This window comes from Orbicella franksi, chromosome 4 (genome assembly GCF_964199315.1).
Source record: "Orbicella franksi chromosome 4, jaOrbFran1.1, whole genome shotgun sequence".
In the NCBI taxonomy this organism is placed as follows: domain Eukaryota; kingdom Metazoa; phylum Cnidaria; class Anthozoa; order Scleractinia; family Merulinidae; genus Orbicella; species Orbicella franksi.
In genome coordinates this window covers 10223787-10251774 of record NC_138148.1, presented here as the reverse complement: position 1 = coordinate 10251774, position 27988 = coordinate 10223787, and the positions used below count along the sequence as shown (strand labels likewise).

At 39.2% G+C, this 27988-nt stretch overlaps 2 protein-coding genes across 3 annotated transcripts; both read left to right on the top strand.

Moving 5' to 3' along the window:
• Positions 1–2173: 2173 nt before the first annotated feature.
• Positions 2174–19798, top strand: LOC145484575 (uncharacterized). Of its 2 annotated transcripts, none has more exons than XM_081463161.1 (16): positions 2174–2753; positions 3839–5229; positions 6612–6951; positions 7495–8560; positions 11514–12108; positions 12898–12940; positions 13318–13367; positions 13674–13763; positions 14310–14413; positions 14715–14790; positions 14877–14965; positions 15185–15298; positions 15663–15737; positions 15960–16012; positions 16519–16710; positions 17639–19798. In XM_081463161.1, exons 2-16 carry the CDS (start codon positions 3948–3950, stop codon positions 17745–17747), a joined length of 4278 nt encoding a protein of 1425 aa, XP_081319287.1. In that variant the 5' UTR covers positions 2174–2753; positions 3839–3947; the 3' UTR covers positions 17748–19798. The 2 variants fall into 2 exon arrangements, with proteins under 2 accessions (XP_081319287.1, XP_081319288.1); XM_081463162.1 differs by lacking the exon at positions 2174–2753 and adding an exon at positions 2762–3754.
• Positions 19799–19924: 126 nt separating this feature from the next.
• Positions 19925–27616, top strand: LOC145484605 (gamma-butyrobetaine dioxygenase-like). Its single transcript, XM_081463201.1, has 5 exons — positions 19925–20808; positions 22240–22913; positions 23641–23746; positions 24888–25090; positions 25515–27616. The coding sequence occupies exons 2-5, from the start codon at positions 22261–22263 to the stop codon at positions 25891–25893; spliced, it is 1341 nt and encodes a 446-aa protein (XP_081319327.1). The 5' UTR covers positions 19925–20808; positions 22240–22260; the 3' UTR covers positions 25894–27616.
• The last annotated feature ends 372 nt before the right edge of the window (positions 27617–27988 follow it).

The following is a 27988-nucleotide window of genomic DNA, read 5'->3' as shown; positions in this document are numbered from 1 at the left end:
CTGCTGGCTAGGGTTTCCCGGGATTTTCTAGATTTCATCTGCGAGGCGAAAACAGAACTGAACTAAGTCGTTTCCGCGCTACTATATAGCAGTGAGTCAGCATATGCATGTTTTTAGTGGAGACATGCAGAAATTAACCAAAAAAGCCTAGCTATGGCGATAAAATCCTTGGTATTAGCTGTCTTCTTCTTGTAAAAGACCATGCAAGACCTGCCGTGCTACCGGTGTTCGTTTACAAAAGTTTTATGCGATGAAAACCAAGAAACCCTGCTGGCATGTAATATTCATGAATCCATTCTTAAGAGATCCAAATATTCGGAGAGCAATTTGTACTCGAGAGATGGCTTCCTTCCAGGTCTAAAGATATTTTTCTGTCAAAGAAAGGTACGAGATCTTGGTGACCATGCGAGAACAAAATGCGGCGCCCTGCAGCTGCTGAAAGTAACCAGGTGGGATTTACATTGTTCGCGCGCGAGCCCAGTGAAATTGCTGATAACTCAACTTGCAAATTATATTATGGTGATCTTTGTGATTCTACACCTATTTACAGCTTGCATCATTTCATTTTAAGCCGTTTCCTTGAGCAGCAGCTTTCCTTTTCAAGGTTTGAATAAAGAAAAAATTCAACGAGGAACGGATGTATGCCGATATAATTACTATTAATAGTGAATTTTGTTGCGTGGTTTAAAATTTGCTTTAAGTGGGGTTGCACATTTAAATGGCTTCCGGGAATAAAAGGGTTGAAATTGAGTTCTATTCCTGGCGTAGAATTCAGAGGAAAAACCAAAACACAGAGTGCGATTGTAGCTATTCAGTTTCGACATGGAAATAGTTTTTTCTTTCCGCGTGCATAAGGCTCTTCAAGTTTAATTTTCGTTTCACACAAGTGAAAATTATAATTACTAGCCGGCTGTTCTAAAACATTGTGCACGTGCTTCAATTCCACGAGCTTCCTGAAAAATTTGCATGGAAAGACAGTAAACAATGGACGTGTAAGCAAATTTACTCGATAACTCGATTGTTCTGTGAGCGAAGCAAGTTTTGAAATCTCCGGAGGCCTTGTTTATTTCCGTTCCATTGTCTGCGCAAAAGCAGTCAGATAGTCCAACAGGTGTCCCGTGCAAACCACAAAATGAAACAAAATACGCATTCCCAAAACCTCCAAGGACTTCAAAACAACGCAAGACTCGAAACAACCTTCTATTTGTGACAGATCTATTTTTGTGTTGAGCAGGATGTATAATGCATGTAGTCGATTCCAGAAGAGATGGCCGGTTCGCAACTTGAAAACAATAACAGCATTTCGATCGTTTCTCGGCTAAAAGATTTGCAAACTGTCCAAGATTCACGTCAAGGGGAATTCCACTCGAAAACATCAACAAAAGTCCCAAATTTCCCGCGGTATGTCATTTGGACTTCCGTGTGTAGGGTCACTTTGCACTTTCAGCACTTTCGTACAGGCAAGTGTCATATGAGCTAAGTAGCAAGTATTGACGATCACGCCACCCATATTTAGAGCCCTATTAATAATATTTGTGTCCACAAAAAGTTGGCTTCGATTCAGCATTTGTGTTTCTTGTCTCAGTAACGCCGAGGCAAAGTCCACGCAAGCTGGATGCTCGTGATTTTAATGTTTTTCTCTGCTCCGTTTTCAATGCGGGTACCAGAAAGAATCACAACAGCACACGGCGGGTTGGAAACACTAGTGTTCCCGGGTATTGTTGTATTAAGGCATTTAATAATTGGATGCTTCGGAATGCCTTCGAAGGACTCAACTTGACCTACAAGATACGTTCTAGAATTCTTGATCGAAAATAAATCGTGATGTAATTGCAGCACGAAGCGGAACATTTGGAGTAAGGGATCGATCCTTATTTGGGGGCAAATATTTGATATGGTATTCCTGTTGCTACGCATTTGCAATAAAGTTAACAATACAAAGCGAGTATATTTTCCTGTTCCAGGGCTCATTAATGACTTCTTACATTGCATAGATCCGTAAAATTCCTGACTTAAGCTGAAGGCATTCGAAATTTCTGCAAAAGTGTCAACCTAGTGGCGCTACTAAGATGCATGTCTGCACGCTTTCAGTTCGCACAGGGTCAAAACTCCTCGGCGTGTGTCAAATTACGTATTGGCTTTCGAATGTGCTGGGAAAGCGGATGACGTATCGAACACTTCCGTTCGTTTCCGTGAAGCAGCGACCCAGAAAGCGAAAGCTCAGCCCATCAGACTGCATGCAAAATCTTTAGTTTCCGCAAAAATTGACTTGCGTTGCCGCTTTGTTAACTACAATCCGGCTGCATTCCGAGAAATTTTCGTTTGCACCGCGCTTGATCCGTGCAATGTTTACCTCAAATTGATGTTTTGAGTGACAGTTATGCTGAGAGCGGAGGTCAATGGACGGTTAGATTTGGCGCGGAACCGCATTGTTTATATTTTTAGTGAAATCTGACTCATGTTTTGTTGCCCACCCATTCCCAAGGGATTTCTATGGCTACACTGATTGGATCGTGGGCGGGAAGTGATTGTATGCTGATGTATGACGTAGTTCAATAGCCAGTTGTGAAAGGCCCCCGGTTGACGAACGTAGCAAAAGCTGGAAACTCCAATACTCAGAAATTGTGAGGGAAAATATTTGCGATATTCTTGTTCCAATTCGTCGTCAAGACTGCGATCGAGCACCAGAGAGTGAATCTGAGGTGTTTCATAAGCGATCGAATGTAGAATTTCGCGAAGCTAGCAAGTTTCCGGTAAGTAAATGTCGTTTTCACCTTCGAACGCGTGGAGAAGTTGGTTTTCTGTTGTGTCGTCATGTCGGCTCGCGCTACGTGTAAGCTTTGGGCTTGTTTACTCTTTCAACTTGGCTGTTGATTCCTCGGACGATTTCATTTCCTCTGAGATTTTCAGCCAAGATGGGAGTGTAAGATATGTGTTGTGTGAATTGCACGCGTTTTCTTTATCAAGGAAGCTGCATGTTTATTGACGGCCAGTTTAGCAGTATTTGCATGAAGAATACACACGCCGCTTTGGTGGAATTGTCGGTGTGAAAACTTTTCCTCTAAACAATAGTTCTCTTCGCCATGCAGAATGGCGCTCTTTATTGTAACCTTTGTGGAAAATGTGATGTTTTGGCTACCGATCTATGTCCTGAAAGAAAGAACCAAGCTTATTTCCTTGTTTCGTTTTTGCATAGGTTCATTTATATCGTGAAGCTGCTGAATTAATGCGTAGGCAGTGACTAAATTCATTTCTTTCTCTTAGGACTAGCACTGTGTTGTTTTCTTTGTAGACTGGTTGTTCCTTTTTTTCTTGCTTAAACGTCGCGCTGTTGAAAGATGCTCATCTGGCTTGAAACTAAAATTATTCACCGATCACTGCAATGTTAACCTTTCATTGTCTCGTGTTTCACGTTGAATTTTTCTCCATCGTTCAGAGTCTCCCTGTTTTTTCTCGTGACTCTGCGTTCTTCTGTTACATCATATCATTCGCATAAAAGGACAGTTTTCAATTGCATTTGCTTGTCACGAGGACTAGAAATCGTGTTACGAACGTGTTCTATCCTGCCGGGGTCAGTCACAGCCAACCCTGAATGTAATCAGTTATCGAACTCCAATACATACAATACGGGTGCTATTTTTCAAACGTGCCCAAATAAAGTGCGTGCAGAATTAGCGGTCTGTTTGGATTTGCTTCTTCAGAAACGGAACGTTGGAAAAATTTCAAGAAAATTCGAAGTTCAAGCCTCGCCAAGGTTTCAGTTTTGTCTTTCTTTTAAATAACAATGTGTTCTCAGGTCGTGTTTTATTGATAACCTTTCTGTTCGCTTTCTTTATAGTTTCTGCTGACGAAAGTGAATTACGTCTTTGCTTGTCCGCGTCGTTGCCTCGGCGCTCGTGAGATAACTACTATCGGACACGCGGGAAAAACTGGTAGCGTTTCACGGTATGTCGTTTGAGACTTTTCCTTGTGGTAGCCCAGAAGCTGAAAGCCCTGAAGAACCTGCTCCGTCGCTTTACGTTGAAAATCCCGACGAGGAACACGAAAGACTGCTTATCAAAAAGCCGGTGAGCGCAGAACCGTCCAGGCTCGCCGAAACGGCAAATATTGAAGATCAGATGATGAGCGAAGATGAAATCGCTCAAGTAAATGCTAGTGGCGATGCGTTGAAGCTAAAGAACCAAGAAACAGAGACGTCTGGCCAGACTAAAAAGAACACCGATGAGTCTGAACGGCGCATTGTGGAAGGCAGTAAAGTTTACGAGAGCTGGATTCAGTTAAATCAGTTAAATTACGGAAATCCGGCGCCTGGCCAAACGCATTCCGCAATTGCGATCGATCGCAAACAACAAGGCGAATTAAGCTTATCTAGCAGAATTCTAGATGCGGATCGCGCCAGCGTCATCATTAAAAGAACGAGTAAAGGGCAAGAGGAGGTCGAATCGGACTCCGACAATGAGTCACAAGATACAACAAGAAAGATCAGTGCGAGCGAGCTTCGTTGTGACGAGAATATTTCTGGTGTGGATGCGAACGATGACAAACTGAACTCACTCTCGCATTCGTCGCGTGCACTTTATTATAATTATAATGCACACCACGAGGATGTCAACAAACTCGAAGACAAAGGGAATGCTAAATTGCAGAACATTCGTGGTGAGTTTATCCGAGGTGCACATGGTGAAACGAAGGCTGTTCCGATTTATTATATGCCTGCTGGCACGTATCCACACATGGTCGCCGCTATGGCTGGAGGAAATGCTATCGGCAACACAAACGGGCTTCAAAGAGAGCAGCACTTTGTGCATGCAGGCACAAGTGAGGTGAAGCGATTTCCCGGTCAGCGCATGGATTACGTTTCAGGTAGACCAGAACAACAAGTCCCTGTGGCTACAAGCACCGTGAACACTAATGAGGGGAATGTGTTTGGTAACTTGCAGCATGGCGCTACTGGACTGCAATATGTGGACAGGCGTCTTGTGCATGCAGGAGGCTATGCTGTGGTGCCTGGTATTGGACCCGTCAGAGTTATCGATGGGATGTATTACCAGGGGCTTCCCATGGGGGGTGATCAGAACCGGTACGAGAATTTTGGATCAGTGCCTTCATTTGTACCCATGGGCAATATCCAGGCTGACACAACAGCCTCTCAACCGCAAGCTCAGCTGACTGTTTCATCAGCTTCCAATACAGATCCAGTAAACCAGCGAGGTCAAGAAAAGCTGCTAAGTAGGTGTCAAGTAGGCTTTTAGCTATTATGTCTGCAGATCCATTTAGATCTGTGCTAATATAAAAGAATTGTTTGCACCCCAATATTGCACTCGGTTTCCTGCCATACCAATATAGTTTCTGATTGTGACAAAATCACCTCTACTGTTGCACAAAGTGGACTAATTAAGCCAGCTTTAAATTCAGGACCACTCTCGTTAATTCTGTGTCATTGTTCCCCCAAGAGACCTTGCATGGTTCACTTGCCACAAAGATCCTCCACCTTTTGTATTGTTGGGGAATGTGACAGGTTTAAGCCGTGTGTTAATATTTTGCACCCAGCTTGGACTCTTCCTGCATGCAATGTTAAAAAATAACTCAAAAACGTTTTGTTTTCCTCTGTGCAAACCCTGAGATAGCTGTGATAGTATTCTGAGAGTTACCAAACCTTTTTTCCAATCTTGGTTGACATCTCTGTATGTGCAATGCTTGGAGAAGGGTTAAAACAATGTTTTCGCTGTGAGTGTTGGAGATTCTGAAATTTTATCCTGTTTGGTCATAAAATAACTCATTTCAATCAATTTATACAAAGCCTTCAATGTGTAAACTAACATCACATTCCTAAATTTTTCGAGTGAAATGTGAATTGCACTTACAGCTTGTGTATATTGATTTGAGAAAATATCTATGGTTAACTATCTTATTATTTGCATGATTAGTCTCCAATTTATGATGGTTGTGTTATGACATGAAAAAATGACAAATGGAGTTTGTCTGGAGGGCAGATGCTTCAAACTCATTGTGTACACAATGACAGAGACTGCTAATCTTCAGATGTGTTAAAATTGCGACAGCATAAACTTTCAATATCAGATTTTTCTGAGTAGATATGATAAGCTGGAGCAATACAAAAATAATTCCTTTCATTTGTGAATCAAATCCTAAAAAATATTGGTCTGTTCAATTATCATTAATTTTATCATTAGTCAGCGTAGAAATTAACAATTTGGTGTTGATTTCTTTTTTTTTTTTTTGAGTTAACCAGAAAATACTTGGGTAAAATAGATCAAATAGATTTTAGATATGTTGCTTTTGACCTCAACTTTGAGAGGTTTCATCAGCCAAAGGAATTTTCCTAACTTAGAATCTGTAATTTGATACATGTATCTAATCACATCAGATTTCATTTTTTGCAATGAATTGTCTGCAGTGTGAATGGCTGTTGCAAAGATCCCATGCTTTCAACTTAAATCACGGAAAACATTACCAGCACCATGTGGTGTCAAAATTTCAATCTAACATGCCATTGGACTGCTGCCTGATTCAGAAAAGCCATACATTTTGATTGATGCATGTTTTGTGGTGAAACATAGCTTGTAAGTTTCATTTTTCAAATTCTGCAGATAGTACCAAGCCTTACACAAGCCCTGTTCATCCTGAAGTTTCACCAGCATCCAGCTTGGAGGAGAGAAGATCGACAAATTCTCCAGCTATAAAAAGCGACAGCAGTAGCCCGGCTCCCCCAGCTGGAGAAGACCCTGAAAACAAAAAACACACTCAAGCTAAAGTGAAGGGCAAGCCAAAGCCAACCACCGGGACTGCAAAACCAGAAATAAAGTGCGAGCAATGTGGGAAAACATTTGGTTCCTCTAGCGCTCTTGCAAAACACAAACTTACTCACAGTGATGAGAGACGATATGTTTGCTCAACCTGCGGGAAAGGATTCAAAAGACAGGATCATTTGTGAGTGAATACTCCTGTTCATATTTTTTACATAGTAACTTATTAAAAATATTGCTGATATTTGATGTTACCGGTGCATCCTATTGAGCAGATGTGCTGATTGTTGCTCTGATCAGAGTTGGACCTAAATTTCTTGGTCACTGTAAAGTATTTCAGGATCAGATTTTCTACAGCTGTTTTAACAATATCAACACAAAGTAGTGAAATTCAATCCTTGGGGATGAAATTATGTTGTTAGTAAAAATGGATTGTTTTCTTGGCGTAGAATATTTTGAGCTCAGAGAAAAATGTGATTTAACATGTAAATAAGAATGCCACTTGAATAAATGGTTTACAGAAAGAGAAAATTATGAGAGATGTAATAGAGAAGCCAGCTTGTTTTGACTCCATAAGATCAATTAAAAAAAAGATTGCTAACATGCTTATGCTTGGCAGGGGGCTTTGCAGCTCAGTTACAACTCACAGTTGATTTATAAAACATTCATAAGGTCTGTACCAGAAATAAGATTATAACTAAAACTATATTAATTTTAATTATTCCAGAAATGGACACATGGTTACACATCGTGACAAAAAGCCATTTGAGTGCAGCTACAGCGATTGCGACAAGAGTTATTGTGACATGCGCTCATTGCGGCGACACCTTGAGAACCACCATACTGCTAATGTGAATGGTGTCAGTGATTCTAGAACACCTGGTTCAGGAAGTCCCAGCTTGAATTGCAGTGAAAAGCTACCAGCAGGTTGTAACAGTGTAGTCAGTAATGAGCGAGTGGACTCACCCAGAAATTTATCAAAACTGGCCAAGGGTAGACCACTGAAGGACAAGACGGATCACCTCCTAGTCAGTGGTTATGATAGCGGTAGGAGCTCAGGTAGATCAACACCTGGAAGCACCCATGAGCCTAGTGCCCCCCGTGAAAGGCCCAGTGATTTGCCTCTGGAAGGAGCAACATTAAATTTGTTACGAGAACGAAACAGTGACAGCTTTAGCTCAACTACTTCGGAGGATGGAGTTGGTCACTCTGCAGAACAGAGCGTACCAGAGAAAGTAACTGATGCGTCTACACCTCAGTCGGCAGTTGACTTATTAAAGCAGGCTGCCGATCGTGTCAAAGTGCAGCAGACCTCACGCAGTGCTAACGAAATGTGGCAAGAAAGGTTCCAGCAACAACCCTATATGGTGTATCACCCAGATGGAAATTCTTATCAACAATGGTACCCCACGGCAGTATATGCCCAAGATCCACGCTTTGTCTACCAGTATCACTCGATGTTTCCACCAGCTGTCTATCAGGTACCTGTTAATCCTGTCAGTGGTTTAGTTCCTGACTCACGTCAAAGGATGATGAGTGACTCGGAGACACCCACTGAGATGACAAAGACAGTTGGAGTGTCAACCCAGGCAACGCCATCACCCTCCCAAGAGTACCGTGCACCCGACACTATGCAGGCTGCATACTTCAGGCAACAGCAAAGTGGAAGAATTGCAGGGACCCCTACTGATCCTACTGCTGTTGCTGTGGCAACTGCTAAAGAAATAGGACATTACCGATATGCTGGGGAGAGTTGCTATGGGGTGCATCCTTCAGGGACCCAATGGCAGCCAGTAAGTACTCTTAAAGTCAAGCTGTTTTTTTCCTTTGTTTTTTTTAAAATATTTTTTGAGATAAGTGAAATCTCTCACCTAATTTAGTAGAAACACCTGAGGGGTATGTGGAGAATGTGGAGGTGGTGGCTTCGTGGTTAGTGCGCTCACCTATGTGCTGAGCGCTCTGGGTTCAAAGCCTGGCTAGGGACATCGTGTTTGTTTTCTTGAGCAAGACACATAACTCTCACAGTGCCTCTCTCTGCCAATCATGTATAAATAGACACTGCTGAATTTAATGCGTGAAAATTTATTTTACACGCTCATATTCAGACTGGATCAAATTCAAAACAATGAAAATCTGGTTATCACTGTATTTACTTAAGATTTACCTATTTAGTTCTTGTGTTTTTCTTGTCTCTGTTTATGATTATTGACTTGTAATTCTGGAGTATCACTGCAGTTCTTTTGAAAAGTTGTACCAAATTTCAGGCCAAAAGACAAAATTTAACACTCTATGACTGGTAAAGCCTATGGTTAAGCCCAGTTCCAGACTAAAGCAGCTGAAAAAACAAAACAAAACAAAACAAAAAAACAACAGTAACTGCAGCAGTGCTTTACGAGAAAACATTTTAGGATGCCAACATCTCCAAATTTTTAATTCAACCAAGACAGAGAACCTGCATGAAAATCACCCAAGGCTGATGTGGCTTCCTCTCTAAATATTGTAATTTATATTATTTTATTAAATGTTCTACGCTACACAGAGAAAAGCACATTTTTCATGTCCAGTTCAAGGTCAACTTTATTTTAAACTAGCTTTCCATTTTTAGCTTTTCAACAATTTTTAGCCAAAAATGTTCTTGAATGATAGCTTTAAGTTTTGTTTGTATTCCGCCATTTGCAGATCTTTAATATGTAAAAGCTAAAAGCTTTCCATGATGTATGAATGAACACACTGCATTAGCTTTATCTACCTTCTTTTTTTGTGGTGTTTAGTTTCTTTGCATTGGTAATTCATCTGAAGTGTTGTCTCTTTTCTTGACAGTAATGACTTGACTATTTGATCTTGCACAGACATCATGTATGACTGTGCTGGTATATTTTTTCCTTTTCTGTAGGCATTGTGCATTTTAATTTTAGCATGATTCTAAATTTGTACTATTTTTCATGGCGTCATTTTAGTGAAACGTCATGCGGAGAGAAGTGTGTATGTTTTGAAAGCATGTCAATTCAAAGTCTCAATGTAACTTCAGACTAGGCATTCTTGTTTGTTTATGAAGAAGAACAATTTGTCCTTTGTCCAGACTTTTTTTATTATCATATCACGCTCGACTGATTTCCTTTGTAGAATTGAATGAATATTTGATTTTTAGCATTTCCAATTCATTCATCTTAAGATAGCATTACCCATTTTAGTCCATTCAACAAACCACGTCACAACTGCGACCTTTTGATCTATTTTTGAAACACCCTACTAATATGGATAATTTATTTAAATAGAAGGGTTTAAATTTGAAAACCAAATAGAATCAAGCTTAGGGTTATTAATATTCATGGCAAATTGAATTGTGTGAAAGGCTGGCAGCTGTTTCTTAGGCTATCACTTACTTGTCATGTCACCTGTGCAATGGACTGGCTTCCTTCTTGTGATTGGCTGGTTGGCTGCTGGTTTGACACTTGATTGACTTGTGTTTGTCTTCTGTGGCCTATTCAAAGCTGGCAAATTTGCATTTTAGTCAGAGCTTGAATGAAATTTTCTAGGCCAAGTGATCATGTGACCAAGTTGTGTTTCCTAGAGGCTGTTGTTTCTGCTTGAAGAGAGCCTTTCGTCCATGTTCCCCTGTAGTATTTCAACCTCAGCATTACAGACATTTCCTAGCAATTCTTCTTTGCTCTGTACCCTGATGGAAATCAACCTTTTAGCTGTTGTTCAAGGCTGCCAAACTGGAAATTCTCTGCAAAGCTTAGTGCTTTCCCAGAAGCAGAATGGTTAAGGCATGTATTTGTTGAGCTGACGAGCTTGCTTGTTCTTCTGTTGCTCAATTCATCACAACAATGTGATTCAGCCTGAGAGCTTTGTAATTTTGATGGTCTTCAGTATTTAACTGTACAGTGTCTTTTGGTGATAATAAGGATTTTAGATTGCAAAGATGCAAAACTGTTAATGATAATATATATTATGTCTCGTATTTCAGCTCTGCATTTTTTACCAAGGTTAATATTGGTCTTTGATCCCTACTTATTCTTTGATTCTGTTGAAACATGATAATTTTGTGTGACCTTTCTGGATTTATCTGAAGAATGGTTTGCTTGCTTGCTTGCATGCTCATTCTCCGGTTTTCTTTCAGACTGTGCTTGTATCTACACAATAAATTTTTACAGAAATGTTAAATCTCCTAGCAAAAACCCTTTATGTGTATCTTGAGGAATAAACAAACTTTGTTTTAATACCCACTTGTAGGAAGACACGGGATAATTTCTGTCATGTTTCCTTTGGCAATTAAACATTTCATCAGGGAGCAATATAAATTCATTTCACTCGCTACCCTTTCACTAAATATGCCTACAATCTCACAGAAGTAAAATTCTTGATACAAATGCTTTTATTTATTGTACAACGGACTGTGAAATGTGTAGCTTTAAGTTACATTTAATCTCATCTTTCACTAGGATAAGATCTTTTTGTCTAAAGCAGTGTTATGGTTCATGTAGAAATTTGTCCACTCTTTTTGCAGTTCTTCTTAAGTAATATTATTCTAAAGATTTTGGCACAAATTTTTCTTTGTGTATCTGAGGAAAATCAGTCCTTACATACTACTGAATATGCCTCAAAAAGTCCTTGATTTTGAAAGAAAGATCTGTCATCTGTTTGAACCATGTTAATTCTTGTTTAGGTTACTCTTAAATTTTGATGCCAGTGAAGTCTTGAAGGCCTCGTTTCATATTAACAAGTTTCACTTCATTTCCACAGGTTCGGTATGATGAAACAACTAAGGCATACAATTCAGCAGCATCCATGGGAAATGGTAAATCATTGTACAGTCATGCTATGACACCAGAGAGTAATGGTACCGCAGAAGGTGACCATGATTCGAATCATGTAGAGACACTTACCAGGGGAACAGAATTTAGAAGTGGAAAGCTAGATGATAGTGAACCAGTGGAAAAGAGGCAACGGATGTCGGAGGGTAGCCCTGTGGATAGAAGAGACATCAATGGGCCATCACACACTCATGTTAAGCTTGAAGATAACAATAATGCACAGGACAAAGGAGACGATGGGCTTTTCAGAAACCCTGCGCAGATTGTCACCCCGAGACGGAAACAGAGACCTCGCCCAGAGCCTCTCACCATCCCTCCGTCAGCCAGCACAACTTACTTTCCAAACCGGCCAGGCTCCCCGGTCAATCGCAGCCGACCATGTTCACCACCTTACACACCACCTCCTATGCTCAGCCCTCGCAGTATTTACCATGTGAATTCTCTGGGGAATATAACGCCGCGGCTGAGTGCATCACTGCAGCTTCCCATGACACCAGGCAGGCTTCTGCTCAGCAGTCACAGAAGTAAGCCATGTTGGTTTTGTTATGTATTGGTGCTTTGAATTTGTACTCTGAGGTGCGCAGTAGATAAATTTAGACATGAGTGTTACTGAAAAATACATCACTTGTAATATTCATACATAAATCGCATCCTGGACCCGAGTGGTGGAGTTTTCATCGAGGATATTGATGACATTGTTTCCTGATTTTCAAGGTCGTTTGTACAAAAAATCAGTGGAAATTGCAAAGGATAGATTAGTCTATATAATAAAAAGAGAAAATTAAACAGTGGCTTTAAGATACGAATTTTGTTTTCTTGTGTTAAAAATGACAATTTACTCATGTACTGCACTCATTTGTAAAATGTTGTTTTTACTACAGGAAAATAATATTCATATCTTTGTGCTGTCATGTGATACCCTCCACATAGCACTATGTGCATATCCTATGTATTTTTAGCACCTCATGGTAGTAGAGATTTCAACAATGGTTGGCCTAACATTTGAACAATACTTGTTGATCTATTGAACTGCTCTAAAGTGTGTCTTTGGCTCGCTAAATGTCTCCAGTTGGAGGAAAAATCTGAGATTTAGCATTTGTTATCTAGCTCCTCTTAAAATGACAACTGTGGGTCTTGGAACAACCTGCAACTTGTCGTTGTCCTGATTCATGGCACGCAACTGATCTTACGTTTTAGCTGTTTCGTTGTCGAGAAAGGACACATCTGATCCATACACATTTCAGGAATTATTAATGTTATAGACATCCGTAACATCAATGACAATATTTTGTTTTTTGATTCTTTATTCTTAGGTAGTTTTGATGTAGACGAAGATGCTGTTCCATTCCCTGAGCCGTAAGTGTCAATCAATTATATGTTTTTGTATGCACACAAAGGAGCATGAAATCTTACACCTGCAGACCCAGTCTTACACAAATCTGATCAAGTGAACATAAAATTTATGACGTATGCAAAATAAATAAAGCTTGATCCTATCAAACAGGAAACGATAAATTATCAGATACTGCTTCTCTGAAATTTTCCTTCTGGTTGGGCCAAATTAACTCCAATGTGAACATCCCAGTGAGCAGGACTGGATAGAAACTGTAAAACATAAAATTAATGGCTCCTTAGAATATTTTTTAAAAAACAACAGAGTACCTGAAATCCTTCTCCCTTCCACCCTCACTAAAACAATAAAGCTTATTATTGTTGTTTAATTTTGTTCACAGAAAAATCAATGTTGGTCCTGAGTTTCAAGCAAAAGTACCTCCCTTTGCTGGTGAGTAGTAAATTCACAAGACTGATCAGAATCTTACTTCTTCTTATACCAGCAATACAATGTCATGGTTTTAGGTGAAGAGAAAACAAGAAATCATCTCAAAATAAGGGATGCTGTTTTGGTGTATTTCCAAGTTCATTATTTACAGGAAGTTTATGCAAGCTGTCAAGAAAGGTTGTCATTCTAAGATTGGGGTCAAGTTTTGAAGTGGTCAGCTTTTGTGTGCAGTTGGCTTAGCCTTGTGTACATGTAGCATGTACACACGATAAGTTTCACAAAGTAAATTGCAATGTTTTCTTTTCACAGATTCCAGAGAAGGAGCAATCCATGATGTACACAAAGCAACCATGTGCTGGAAACCAATAGATGAAAAGAAAAGAGCAAGAAGAGAAGAAAGTAAGCTAGTAATTACTTTAAACTTTTAAACTTGCCATTTTATGCATGTGCCTGCTTTTTGGCCTTTAATTCCACACCATGGAGGATTTGGTTAGCTAGAAGGCTATTGCACGTTGTTGTCCCCATCCCACTTTTTGTCTGGTGCACTAATAGTGTACTAACTAACAATGTTTATCCTGTGGTTAATAAAGTTTCTTACACACCACTGCAAGTAATTTCTAGCCAATGACAGCAAGCCTGACCTTTAATCTCCCAGTAACACTTACATTGAAAACTTGCAAGAAAGAAAACCTAATTAGATTTGGAGGTCAACAGTACAAAAGACCCTGTTTTGCTAAAAAACAACTAAAATTCTTAGGATGAGGGACTGTGCAAATATCTGTGAATGGCAAATGGCATAAAGAACGGCTGCCTACTTTTTGAGTCTCAAGACAGTTGTGTGTGAAAAAATAACATTTCCCACTTATTTTTCTTCTCTTCTTTATTCAGTGACTGATATGTGATATTCATCATTGTTTTTTTGTTTTGTGTGTGTGCAAATTTCAGTTGAGTCCTACTTGGACATGGCCTGCTCTGTTGCAGTGTTGGGAGGTGGATCCAACAAAGAGTATGCCCTGCACATCCTTCATAGATGTAATGGCAATGTCAAGGTAACAATAATGTTTATATGCTAATCCAGAATTAGTCTAATCTGGCTTTAAAAAACCAGGTTCTTGTCTTGACTGTATGTCATTACACCATCTTGAACCTGATTATCTCAATCCTCCTACCATCATCAACTCAAATCATTAATTTCCCTTGGATCTACTTTTTCATTCCTTTGCTGTCAGTTATTTTAAATCCCCTTTGTCTCAAACCTTTTGTTTGTTTCCCTTGAGAGCCTGAGATGGTTAGGTTTTACTGTAATAGGTTAAGAATCACTGAAAACAGTTTCTCTTGTCTGATTGTCAGGATGCTGTTAAACTGCTGCTTTGCCAGAAATACATCACACAGCCTGGAGACCCGATGTATGACTACCACTACGAAGGTAATGGAGTGGAGCTGAATTAAATTGAAAGCTTACAAATGTGGGTAGTCCATTAACTGATGTATTTGTGTTTTGTCCTATTGTAGGATCTGTCAGGTGGGCCTCTAAGGAACGTCAGGTATTCAGACAGAATTTCAGAACAAAGGGCAAGGAATTTGCTGAGCTTAAAAAAGATGTAAGTTTGACTTGACTTTACTATACATTCTATGTTATAAGGTGTGTGATTTTTTTTATGAAAGTCTGCACTTTGGTGGAAGATTATTGTACATGTACCTTTATGACAAACTTATAAGTGAAGCACCAGTAGTTTTGTGCTGGCATGGCGACAATGTGTTCTTTATTCTAAAGCGTTCTGGTATAAGATACTAACATAAATGGTATTTTTTCATTGCAGGTTGGGGACAAGAAAACAATATTTAACTGCATCGAGTTCTATTACCACTGGAAGGCAGCACATCCCGAAGCTGTACGAGGGAGAACTCGCTACATTGACTCTGATTCAGAGGAGGTATGCTTTTTATTGTCGTGAACACATTCAAGATGGCTGAATAGAAATGGCAATGACTGCCAAGAGCTTGATGAAGGGATGATTTTTTTCTCTTGTTGTATCTTAAATTTTGAGTTGGTTTGGCCACATACAAAATCTGCTTCAAATGAAAGGAAACCTGAAAATAGTAGTTCACTAAAAGTAGAAAAACACCAAAGAGATAATAATGAACCATTAAGGAACAAAGATGGTCAAGGATGGCGAAGATTGACACAGATTACAAACGATGTACTTGAAAGATTTAGCCTGAAGGTTTCACTCTTTTAAGCTGTACTGTAATTATTAAGTGTCTTTCTTTTCTTTCTTTTTTTTTTTTTTTAACCAGGATTATGAGGACACAGGAAGTGAAACCAATAGCAATCCATCTTATTTTGAGTGTGACTTCCCTCAGTGTAATGCTGTAAGTTTCTTTGCCTTGCTTTTTAATCTTTGTCGAAGGAAATTGCTTAGTAGCAGTTTTAGTTGGTGGTCAGAAATTTATGTTGCAGTACTACATCTTCATTCAAATGTATATGAGCTTCTATGTAACAGTAACATTCTTCTCTTAGAGTCTTGCTTTTCTGCACATTATACACTATCACATAAACTGATTGCCTTTTTTTCTGACTTTTTCCTCGTGTAGAAATTTGTTTCGAGACAGGCTCTAAATGGTCACATACGTGTTCATGGAGGAAGGTAATGTAATCTCTGCTTTATGTTAAATTGTTTTGCGCTGTCAAAAGTGTATCTATGTTGGTATAGTGTCTTGTTGGTTAAGCTGTAATATCAAAGACTTGTTGTTCATTGAAGCAGTGAACGGTAATGTTAACTTTGATGAATGTTCCCCCCCCCCCAAAAAAAAAAACCAGCCAGATACAATATTGATAAAATTGAGTTTACACAATGAACTTTTACTGCTGTAAATTAATAATGTTTCTATCATTGATAAAGGCAATTATTGCGTTAGAGAGGGTTTGGAATCTTGGCTTCACCTTGATGTCCTCCAATGCAGGCTTGTCCACTTCCAGGACAATATTATCAAAAGTTCTTGAGTTTATTTCTGTAATTTTATCCTATTATATTCTTTTTCTCACACTATATTTTGGCTTCTTTCATCTTTTCAACCATTGGATACTGCAGTTTAGACAGTTGAGAGCTTGCATTTTGTTTCACTTCAACTTATATATCTACTGTTCCTACAGCTTCATGAAGCCCTCAGAACCAAGGCGTAATAAAAACCGGAACACCACTGGTCCGTCTACTAATGGAGCAAGCTCAGGACATGTGACTGGGAGGAAGAGGAAGTCTCCATCACCTGCCCCTGCCGCAGTCGTCCCTGATTCAAATAACCCAGATGGTCCTTTACCTGAGTTTGCATGTAAAGTTTGTGGAAGGTTGGTAGCAGTTGATTTATTTTCTATACATATATGTACACAGTTCCTTCTGGCTTCTTCGGTCAGCTTTTGGAGGAAGTTTTACTTCCAAGAATGATCAAAATTAAATTTCCCCTTACAAATAAACTGTTAAAACAATGATTGGAATCTTCAGCGGATATTGTTCTCACAGTTTTACAGTGACTTAAAGGACCTCAGTCACAGTATTTTGAGTTATTTTGGCCACATACAAAATTACCTTTAAATGGTAGGAAACCTGAAAATGACAGTTTAATAAGAAAGAAAAACACCAAAGAGATAATGATAAACCATAAAGGAACAAGGATGGCTAAGGATGGAGAAGATTAACACGGATTACAAATGATAAATTTGAAAAATTGAGGTTAAACTTTTCAATATGCGTAAACCGTGACGTAGCTCCTTTAAGCGATTGCAAATGAAGCCTGATAAACTAATTAATGTTCCAAGAGAACCCATCCCCAGGACTGTTGGGATGCTGCAGCAACTGAGTAACTTCAACACACTGACTGTCATTGTACATCTTGAGTTTCAAACTGCTTGTATTGAGTAAGAACACAAAACACTTTTTAAGTCAGTAATTTTATTTCAACCCGGTTAGAACATCATACAAATAGATACATCTGAAATTCTCTGTACTCAGATAGTTTAAGGGACTAGAATCCTGTCCTGGAGAGAGAGAGAGGCGGGGCGGGGGGGGGGGGGGGGGGAGTAGAAATACTGTACTTCTAGTAGCTTCATGCTCATGTTAAAAAAAATTGAGATAAGCTTTGGCCTGATGAGCCACTAGGCTACTGCGCAGACTTAACCATTTTATCACTCAGAAAGACCCTAGGGCCTTGAATGCTGAACTAGATCCCAAGTAAAATAGTTAGGTCATTGAGTCATACTTTCTTGATTTCTCTTGCAGAATATTTCACAAGATAAAGAGCCGCTCAGCGCACATGAAGACTCATGTCAAAAGACCAGATGATGATGATAAATTAGCTGCCAAGTTGGCTGCATCCAAGAATCACTGACTTTAGTGATGTCATTCCCAAAATTGAACCTGTTCATTCAAAATATTAATTCTACAGTTTAACTGTATAGCATTATTTATGTACATGTTATAACTAAGTTATTCTTAATTTATATTTTTTGGACCTAAGAGTTGAGGTGAAAACGGAAAGTTTTCACATCACTGATCACTAACTTCTGTATAGTAGTCTTTAAGTGGCGTTAAGAATTGTTGTCATGGTGACACACATTTTGAAATTGGTGCTCATTGCATTACAGCCATTGTATTTATAGTGTTAAATTGTGTTCTCTGGCACAAAGTGGGGAACTTGGGTTGGGGTGGGAAAAATAAGAAACTGCCAGACAAAGATTACTATTTTTTGTTACGGAAATATTAAAAAAAACTGATTATTTTGCATGACATTTCGACATAGAGGTCAGGTCTTTCCCAGATCATTATGACAAAATTATAAATCCAATAAACCAGACATACACTGTGTATGCACGACAATTGTGTTGCAAAAGATCTGGGACAGATGTGTTCCCACTCTTTTCTTTATACCAATGCCGTGATTAGGATGTGATAAGGTCTTATAGGTGGTTTGCAACCATTCGCGAGAGATTCGATAGACCATATTTGCATTATTGGTATTTGACTGGAACTAGCTTGCAACTGAGGCTGCAGGGAATCTTTTCAAATGAAAATGACATCAGTCTCTCTTTAACGATATTCCCCCACACGAGCCTCCCTTGCAAGCTAGTTCCAGTCCAGTATCGAGAATATTGACAGAGATCCTGGCAGCCATGTTGGATGACAGGAGCAAGGAAGCTTACTAGAATTCTTTTGTTAAATGGTCATCCAACATGGCGGCGATGACGTCAGATGCAAACGACCTAGTGGATCAAGGGAATTCTTTACAATTTTTCCCATGTTGCTTTCCGAGTTTTGCTAATTAGAAGACATGGGGAATGGCGGAATCTGGGAATGATTTACCTGTACACCATGTGTCAGCAGAGCTGAGCTTTGTCTTCTGGTGACAGACGAGTCATTTTTTAAAAAAAAAAATTAGAGAAGGTCTCTATTTTGTTTTAACATGTCTTGGAAACAAAATATTTGTTGCAGTGCAGCGGAAAGAAAGGTTTTGTACATAGTCTAAATTGAATCATGTAGAAATACACGTGTGTTGACAAAGAACCTCTCTTTCTTCAGTTCATATGGCTTGGACACTTTTCCAGCAATTGTTACCTTAGATTTCAGCCATGTCCTCTGGTAACTTACTCAGAAGCAAGATACCAGATGAGACAACTGAAACTAAGGCCAAAGAAGTCCTTCATTTCCATTTCAAGGTTAATCAAAATTTACAAAAATGTCACCAAGTGTGTCACCAAGAGCTATTTTTCCACGAGGTGTGACAACAAGAGTTATTGTAAGAAATGAATGACTGAAACTTATTTTTCATTGCCAATTGCATGGTGTTTGTGTTTGAGGCATTCTGAAAACATCTTTGACTAAAGCTAGTTTCTAATGACGTTGAAGTTGAGTGTAAATACTCGCGAGTTTTAGTTTGATTCGGACCAATCCCAAGGAGGTGACTAATTTAAAACAAGTTGGGTTAATCCGTTAACATGTAACCTGTGTACTTTCTAGAGCACAGAGAAAATTATGAGTAGTTAATATACGCTGAAAATTTAAAATTTCGTTTGCATTTCGTCGCAATGCATGTATTTAATGAAACACGTCCAGGACATTTTTTAAGCCGCATGCTTAGGCGGGCCTGGAAACTAAACTTAGTCAAAGAACTGGAATGGACAAAGGAACTCTATTGTTAGACATTTTAAGATGTTACGTTATGGACTCTGTATATAAGACTGTTGTGAATATCTCTGGATGTTGGAGCCTCTTACAGAGGCTGGCACAAAATGTATAGCATGGTGTACATTTGCAAATTCTCTCTAGGAACTTAGAAAAAAGAGAGGTTATCTAATGGAAAAAGAGCTTCAGTGCTCTATTTTATAGGAACGTTCTAGCTAAATTAAGATATTCGAATAAAGCGTGTATTTATTGGTTCTGATATTGGTGGAAAATGTTTTGAAATGAGAAGTCCATAAGAAGTATTCTGAGTGGCCCTCAACATGAGCTTACGCCGATTGCCATATCATAGGAATATCTCTCCCCCCCCCCCCCCCCCTCCCCGTGCATGCTTGAATAGGTGAATGGTACCATTTATGCTTATGAACAGAAAGAGGAGCTATGGAAGTAAACGGGGCGGGGGTGCGGGGGTGCAGGGAGGGGGTTGGGGGCTGATGGGGCCACGGCATCCTTTTTTCCCGTAAGATTTTTGAAAATAGTATCGAGAAAATCCTCATTAAGTCTAACTTCCAATGACCTACTCCTTGAATATTGTAAACGAAAGTGAATTTTTCACCAGGGCTGGGAAGGCTTCTGCACCCACAAGGGTGTCATTATGCGTTTTTCAGCCCACTCTGAATTTGTTGTATTCTCTTTTTTCTGGCTCCTGTTATTTCCAATTCCCTATAATCCACTCTGTTTGCTACCCAAATGTTGGGAGGTCTGCATATTCTCACGAGCATATCACAAGTTTATTGAAGACTTGAGGAGCAAACAAAGTGAATTATGAGGACCTGGAAAATAGAGAATTCTCTCTTCCTAGGCTTGAACCCAGATCTCTTACGTTGAATAGTCACCGCGGTCACAGGACATAAGACCGGTGTCTCCTGTTTTCTTCTAGCGTAGGGTGTCTTTTCACACGTCACGTTACTAGTGCGTTCTCAACTATGAATGAAATGTCTCTCGGATGGGGAAAACGTTCTGTCGTTTAGTAGTAATTTGTTTTTGTATATCACTTTATACGCATTTCTCCGGTGCCATGCAAGTCTTTTATTGCCGGTTTAGAGCCACGTCCTGGACAAAAAGACGAGTTTGTTTTGCACTTTGTCACGCAACGCCACTCTCAATGCACGTGACAATCATACAACGAAGTCACGTGAGTTAGAATTTGCCTCCACAATCCAGATAGCAAAGACACAGGAAAGGAATCTCGTTCAAGTTCATTCAGTTAAAAGGTTAGTTCAAACTATATTTGGCTTGCAGATAAAAGTTGTTTTCTTTAGACCCGGCTTTAGGGCACAGTCATAGCCTGGTCGTCTTGGCCGTGAATATCAGTGCAGTACGCGTTTTGTCTGCAAGATTTCTGGACAGCCCTATCCATACATGCAGTTTACTATGCTGGCAGGTGCATTTATGTGAGGGTAAAAAGGAAAACAGTGTTGATAAGAAGACAGTAAAAATAACCATAGGTACAGTGGAAGTCTTTATAGGCGAAGAAGGAGCTTTCAAGGGTTGGATCATTGATGCTGGATGGTTGACAAATTACCGCAGTATGAGGCTCTGGGTTTGTGGGGTTTATTCCCCAGAGCCTCATACTGAGGTCTATTATGTTAGGCTGAATTTTAATATATCGAAATTGGTCTATTTAAAGGTGATTTCCAGTCCGTACTGCGCGGTCTCGACACCCTAATGTTTATAAACATTACGGGTCTCACTCGATAGAATGCGATGATGGAATGCAAATCAATGTTACCAACCACATACCTTATCTTTGAGGCCTTTCAAATGCTTTTTCCAACAGCATTGATTTTTACAGCTGCGACTTCAAGGCAACATTTTCTAATCCCCCTCCAGTCTTCCCTTATATATGGTGCCAAATTCCCCAACCCAGTAATAACTACTGATATAAAATTCCAGCCTCCCCAGACAAATCAACAGCTCAAATGTCCAGGGTATACGTAAGGGGGATGGTGATGTCGCTATTTGATCAAATTTGCTTTTATCAATGCATTATCTCAAACCGGAACAGCTGGGATTACATAAGATTGGAGAGGGAGGGCTTGCAGGATTATAGCTTTATCACTTTTTTGCTTGGGTTGATTTTTTTAGGACTCCAGATTTCATTGGATAATGACATGCAAATGCATTGTAAATGGCAGAACAGTGACTCCCAATGCTTGTTTCTCCTGGCCAGATTTGTTAGAACTACCACTTAAAAATGGTCTCCATTCTCCCTGCTCCAGGGGAAAGCATTTTCAAGAGCTCCTGATTTTGACCCTCTTTCTTCCCCACCTTCATTTATACATAGCATCTTTACTTGCATAATTATTACTTACTCCAATTAATTGTGATCTCCAACAAGAGTCCACACACATAATAATAATAGAAAATATTGACAAGCGCTTTCTTTCATTTAATAAGCACTGGACCCCTGTACTTATATTTAACCACTTGCTGATATGGGAAGAGACAGCGACATCACCATTTTAAATTGAGTTTTGGTTTTTGTTGTTATTGTTTTTCATTTGAAATATGAGTTTCTTAAGCTTAATGATATTAAATAAGTGCAACCATTGAGCAACTGTCTCATCAAACAACTGTCTTATCAAACAAGTGGTGACTCTTTTTCAATTAAAACATGGTAACTGACTCGATATTTCTGGTAGGCTGGAGAAGAAAAAATCATTATGATTGGTGCATGGAGAGCAGCTTGTGCTAGTTTCAGATTATCAAACCAAATTCTCCGATGTCAGCATCGTGGCTTGGGTACATCTTCTCATCATCTCAGCAAATTCTTAATGAGGAACATCAAAGAATCTCCAGCTAAGAAGATTGTGAACATTACATGGAAAGACAATACGACAGATGTATTCCCCTATATATACCTGCGAGACAATTGCCAGTGTCCAGAATGCTTTTTCAAGGATTCTAACCAACGCCTAGTTGATGTTGTCAGGGATGTTGACATCAATGTCAAACCAACCAAAGTTGAACTAAGTGAGGATAAGACTAACCTGTCAATCACCTGGCCTGATGGTCATGTGACCATGCTTGATGCTGATTTTCTGTTCAAGAAGCGACTGCCAAGTGAAGTGGAACTAAAAGGCAGAGTCTGCACTGATGTGACAACTAGGAAAGTGGAACTTTGGGGAAGTGAATTTAAAAAGCACATCCCTCGCATGAAATTTCATGACATTCTTAACAATGAGGCAGTGGAATTTGAATTTTTGGACAGTCTGTACAGATATGGTTTGGCACTGGTGACAGACATGCCCATAGAAGAGGGGCAAGTGGAAAAACTGGGAGATCATATAGGCTACTTGAGAATGACAGCCTACGGGTAAGCCATTGTCGCATTTGCATAGCTGCAAGTTTCTAAATGCAGCACAAGAAACTATCATGTGACTGTATTCAATTTAGAAGTGTGAGTGTGACAGTATAGTAAAGAATCAAACCTGGGATAACATTTTTATAAGTATTTAATAATGCCACTTTCTTAAATGTGATTTAAGTGTGTTGGTAAGAAGATGACAATTGCTAAAATTGTATTCTTTGTAACTCTTAACAGAGTGAATTTTTCCTTCCTATATTTGTTAGTTTTTTTTGCTTGTCATCTTCTTCTTCTTCTTCTTCTTCTTCTTCTTCTTCTTCTTCTTCTTCTTCTTCTTTGTAGCTAAGTTTTTAGTAAGTTATCTCTTTCGTTAGGGGTTTTAATAAGATATTAGTTAGTAGGCCTCTAATTATATTAAGTGTCTCCAATTGGTAGAGGGGTGTTTCCTCTTGGCTGGCTAAATTTTGACACATGTATTGATAAAGTCTTTTTGATTGATTGATTGATTGATTGATTGATTGATTGATTGACTGATTGATTGATTGCATAAAGCAGCTAGGAGAAACACTGTCAATCCCTCTGGGTGGAAAGACAACCTATTTTATGGTACCATCCAATACTTGCTAGGTTGCCCTGAAAATTTGCATGTATCTGTTCTCTGGGGAGATGGTGAGTCTTTTGATATATTGCCATTTAATCTGTGAATTAATTGTACTTACCACTGTATTCTCCACAGGAAGACAATAGTGGTATCAACAAGACTGAAGGCCAACAGTGTTGCTTACACAAGTTATACGTTGCCTCTACACTCTGATCTTCCATACTATGAAGCCAAACCAGGGGTATGTTGAAATTATTTTGAAGCTATCATGATATGAATTATTTGTTGTTAGCACCTTTAATGTTATTATGGTCAGTGATGTTTAAATTTAAGTTGGGCTTCTGCATCTAAGTCTTTAATAAGGTGCCCAGTGTAGCCAGGGTCACTGGGTTGTGGTCCTGGGCCAGACATTTTACTCTTATTTTAGAAAATATCAGGGTTTTATATAGAGCCAGGCACTGTGGAGGTTGTCTGCCTAGTTTGACTATCTAGAAGAAAGTTTTTCAGATCATGTGTACTAAAGGCATTCATGGTTGAGTGTTGATCAATACTGTCAATCGATACCCTTGATCGACATCTAGATCAAAACTCAATCGACATCCCAATCGATACTCAGTCAACACTCTATCAACACTTGATCAACAGTTGGTCGATAGTTGGCCAAGTGTCGACCAACTTATATGAATCGATTGAAAATTTGGTTGACTCTCAACTGAGTTGTCGATGGAGTGTTGATCGAGTGTATACTAAGGTGTCCATCGAGCATCGATCAAGGGTCAATTGAGGGTATCAATCGAGGATATCAACACTTGACCATGGATGCCTTTAGTACACATGATCTAGTTTTTTCTTACAAAAAAAGTTAAGTTCAAAATGTTTTTCCCTCCTGCTGAAAATGTTATTGATTTAACCCCTGAATTATCCACACCCACCCCATGGAAGGTTGCTGGAAATCCCAAGTGAGTGGACTCTCAAAGCAAAAGCTGGATTTTGCAGAGGGGTGAAACCAAGAACCATAATAAGCGTTTCCTTTGCAGGGCCAGGATGTAATTTGTTTGTTTTCTGGAACAACACAATTTGCTCAGAAATTCATGTCAAGTTTGCAGCTGATTTACTGTCATCAAACTCCTTAAAGTAAGCTTCTTAAATGTAACCCATTTGCGAGATGCAGCTACTGCATTGCAAATTTGATTGCTTATGATTCACGGCCATCTACAATTGACTTGGTTCATATGTGGGTATGCATTTGCAAATTTGATGACTATAATTGCCATGGCAACTAGCATATGAACTTGCTTAATAATAGGGTAGTGGGGAAAGTGATAATAAAAATTGAGATTTCTTTAATAAGTCAGTACTGTTATAATTTGCTTTGTACATAGATACAGCTACTCTTTTGCCATGAACAAATTCCAAGTGAAGGAGGGGACAACTCTCTAGTTGATTCGTTTCATGTGGCTGAGCAGTTAAAGAAGGAGGATCCACATGCTTACGTGCTTCTTACCACAACGCATGTTCTTTTCCACACTGCTGGCACAGACATACTCGGTGAATATGATCTGGAGGGTGCAAGACCACTTCTTGAGTGAGTCCAATTAATGCTTGTCTGGTCAGGATGTAATAGCATTTTTTAAATATGTTTTTAACCAACTCTATCACATGATTTACAAGACAACAGATTCTTTGTTGCAGGGTGCTGACTGAATATGTTGTAACCTTATTCTAGACCAAAACTGTCTGATTTCTGTACCCAATCCTGTACTAAACTGCCTGAAAACCATACCCTTCACAGTGGCACATACCCATATAGCTTATATATTTGAGCACCCCACACCAACCCCCCTCCCCCCCTTCTGGGTGACTCTGCCTTAGGAGGCTTGTTGAAGAATTTGACACTTGCAATATTAACCTAAATGTTTATAAAAGGTCCTAACCTCTTAGTGAAGGATTGTCCAGTTGAATCCTTATTAGCAACCTTAATTATCTGGCTTATATTCTACCTTTTTTAGACTAGATCAAAATGGCAGACTGTTACGATGCAATCACAATGAAGGAACCAGACAGTGCTTCCTGGGTGTGTCTGCTGAGAAGACTCAAGAGATGTATGAGGCATACTATTCTCTGACCACACGATTGAAAGATCCTAAAAATATGTTCCTGCACAAGCTCTCTCCTGGGGAGATGATAGTCTTTGATAATGACCGTGTCCTTCATGGGCGCATGGGATACACTCTCACAGAGGAAGCAGGGAGATGCTTGGAATCAGCATATATTGATTGGGATGTGGCTCGGTCCAGACTGAATGTCTTGGGCAAGAGGCTAAACAAGGGTCCAGTGGCTAGAATGGACAGTAAGCTGAGTGTCACAGGACAGTGGTCAGTGTCTTAATTTCAAGCCCCCCCAAAATATTATACTTTCTTGCTGATTATGTGCCAGAGAGTATTATTAGCTAATTGTGCAGTTCTAGAAAAGATACATAGCGACACCATGGTATTAATAGTGCCTAAATTTGAATAACAATTCTTTATACATCTGTAATTTGCTTGTCTTGATGTTTCCAGACAAAGGATTTTTCACGTTAATGTGAGACTTGTGATGTATAAATACCTCTTACTAACCGAGTTCGAGGTCTGTACTGTAAGTTACGGACCGAGTTTTTCCCCCTTTGATTTATGGCCCAAGCGCAAAGTACGTGGGTCATAAATCGAAGGGGAAAAAAACGAGGATCCATAACTTACAGTACAGACCGAGAAGACGAGGTTAGTAGGAAATTTATTATATCTCTTCTGTGTGAATGATGGATTCGGAAATGATTTCTATTCACACGGACGCGGAAAGGCTTCAAACTTCTGATGCACCTCAAAAGCAAAACGAGTCAGTTTGAAACTGTTTTTAAGTCGTTAGCATGCTTTATTACATAATTTAGAGTATAAGAAAGTTTAAACTTTCACTTGCTATAAAAGTTAAGAACACTTATCGATAAATCACGAAACAGTTTGGCAACAAAACCAAATTTTTTATTTTAACAGGCTGTACAGGAGAGTATGGCCCACTAAATTGACCAACCACAGCACGTGTACTAACTGAGAGATATAATAAGCATTGTTATTCAAATAAAGAAAAATAGAGCCAGACACCCATGGGGGGAAGTTGGAAGTGCCAAGGGGTTTGGGGGTGCAGGTGCTCAGGGGGAGGTCTCAAAAGCCAATATTTGAAAGGGAAAGTATGAACCTGGCTGAAGGGATGGGGTGAGTCAAACCAAAAACCCTTCCATGTGGGAGCCATGGATGTTTTCTGGAACTACACATTGAACCCTTCAGGTTCTATTGGCTTGCTTGGAGGGATGTGTATGGTTGACAAAGGGTAAACCCTGAGCTAATGAACAAAATCGAAAGAAACCAAGAACAAACAGTTTACAAATCATCCAGCAAATAAACAAAGGTACTGATCATAGTAGCTCATAAAAATGATGTCTTTACTAAAATCACACGCAGTTCAGAAAAGTTGATCACGCTTAATTAATTGCTTGATGAGGTGTTGATGTTGTACTGGGACTGAATCAGTTTAATACTATTAGATAAATATGAGTATTAGTGTGTGGCAAATGGAGTAGCGGGGGGGGGGGGCGGGTGGAGGGGTGATAATACTGCTAGGTTTCACTTTCAATAGACTCTGGAACAAGCTTCAGCGATGTGGTCTGACTGTAACTTATAACAAGCTTTGTCACTTCAGTCTATACTTATCTTTGTCAGTTTTTTACCAATCAGGCCAGGGAGTTGGAGCAAAACAAATTTAAATGGTCAGTTTCTATATATGACTTTCTAAAAGTCCATTCCAATAATATTTCCATTCTATTAGTTCTGCCTCTTGCTTTGCTTGAGGGCAAAGATTACTTGACGGTCGACTTGTAACAAGTCTTTTTTTATACATGTTGTTTCAGACTCCTAGAGTACTAGTTACTGTAGGTTTTTAACAAGTACAGGTATATCCTGTGGTATAAATCAATGCACTTGACTAACAGTAATCAATGATAATTATTTAAAAGAAATTGTATTCATTCATGACATTTTTATTGAAATTTCTAATAAATAAAATAATACATTTCAATTTTACAATGAGTGACATGTTATTGATTCAAATTAATTACTTTTAATAATGGTAGGGGCCAGAAGCATATCACCTAGTCAAGGTGATAAACTTCTGTAGGGACTTGAAATAAACCACAATAGAGACAGCAACAGGGCCATCCCAAAATAAAAGGATTAATGAGCACAACAAAGGTTCTACACACTACCTATCCATTCTCTGTAAAACAGCAAAACATGGAATGACCACATTCTGCAATTTTGGGGCAATGTGATGGAAAATTATCTACTGCAGTATAATTGAATTATATGTATTCCTTGCAGTACCAGTTTTGAGGATTTAAACGAATATCAGCATTAAGGAATACAGGTGATTGTTTTCTTCATTCCCATGACCT

What these genes read in the sequence shown, in the direction of transcription:
- LOC145484575 (XM_081463161.1), top strand. Translation starts at nt 3,948, where the DNA reads ATGTCGTTTGAGACTTTTCCTTGTGGTAGCCCAGAAGCTGAAAGCCCT. An exon ending in GCTGTTCCATTCCCTGAGCC is followed by an intron (nt 12,941 to 13,317) that starts GTAAGTGTCAAT and finishes TTTTGTTCACAG; the next exon opens with AAAAATCAATGTTGGTCCTG. An exon ending in ATACGTGTTCATGGAGGAAG is followed by an intron (nt 16,013 to 16,518) that starts GTAATGTAATCT and finishes CTGTTCCTACAG; the next exon opens with CTTCATGAAGCCCTCAGAAC.
- LOC145484605 (XM_081463201.1), top strand. Translation starts at nt 22,261, where the DNA reads ATGATTGGTGCATGGAGAGCAGCTTGTGCTAGTTTCAGATTATCAAAC. An exon ending in TTGAGAATGACAGCCTACGG is followed by an intron (nt 22,914 to 23,640) that starts GTAAGCCATTGT and finishes TATTCTCCACAG; the next exon opens with GAAGACAATAGTGGTATCAA. An exon ending in ACTATGAAGCCAAACCAGGG is followed by an intron (nt 23,747 to 24,887) that starts GTATGTTGAAAT and finishes CTTTGTACATAG; the next exon opens with ATACAGCTACTCTTTTGCCA.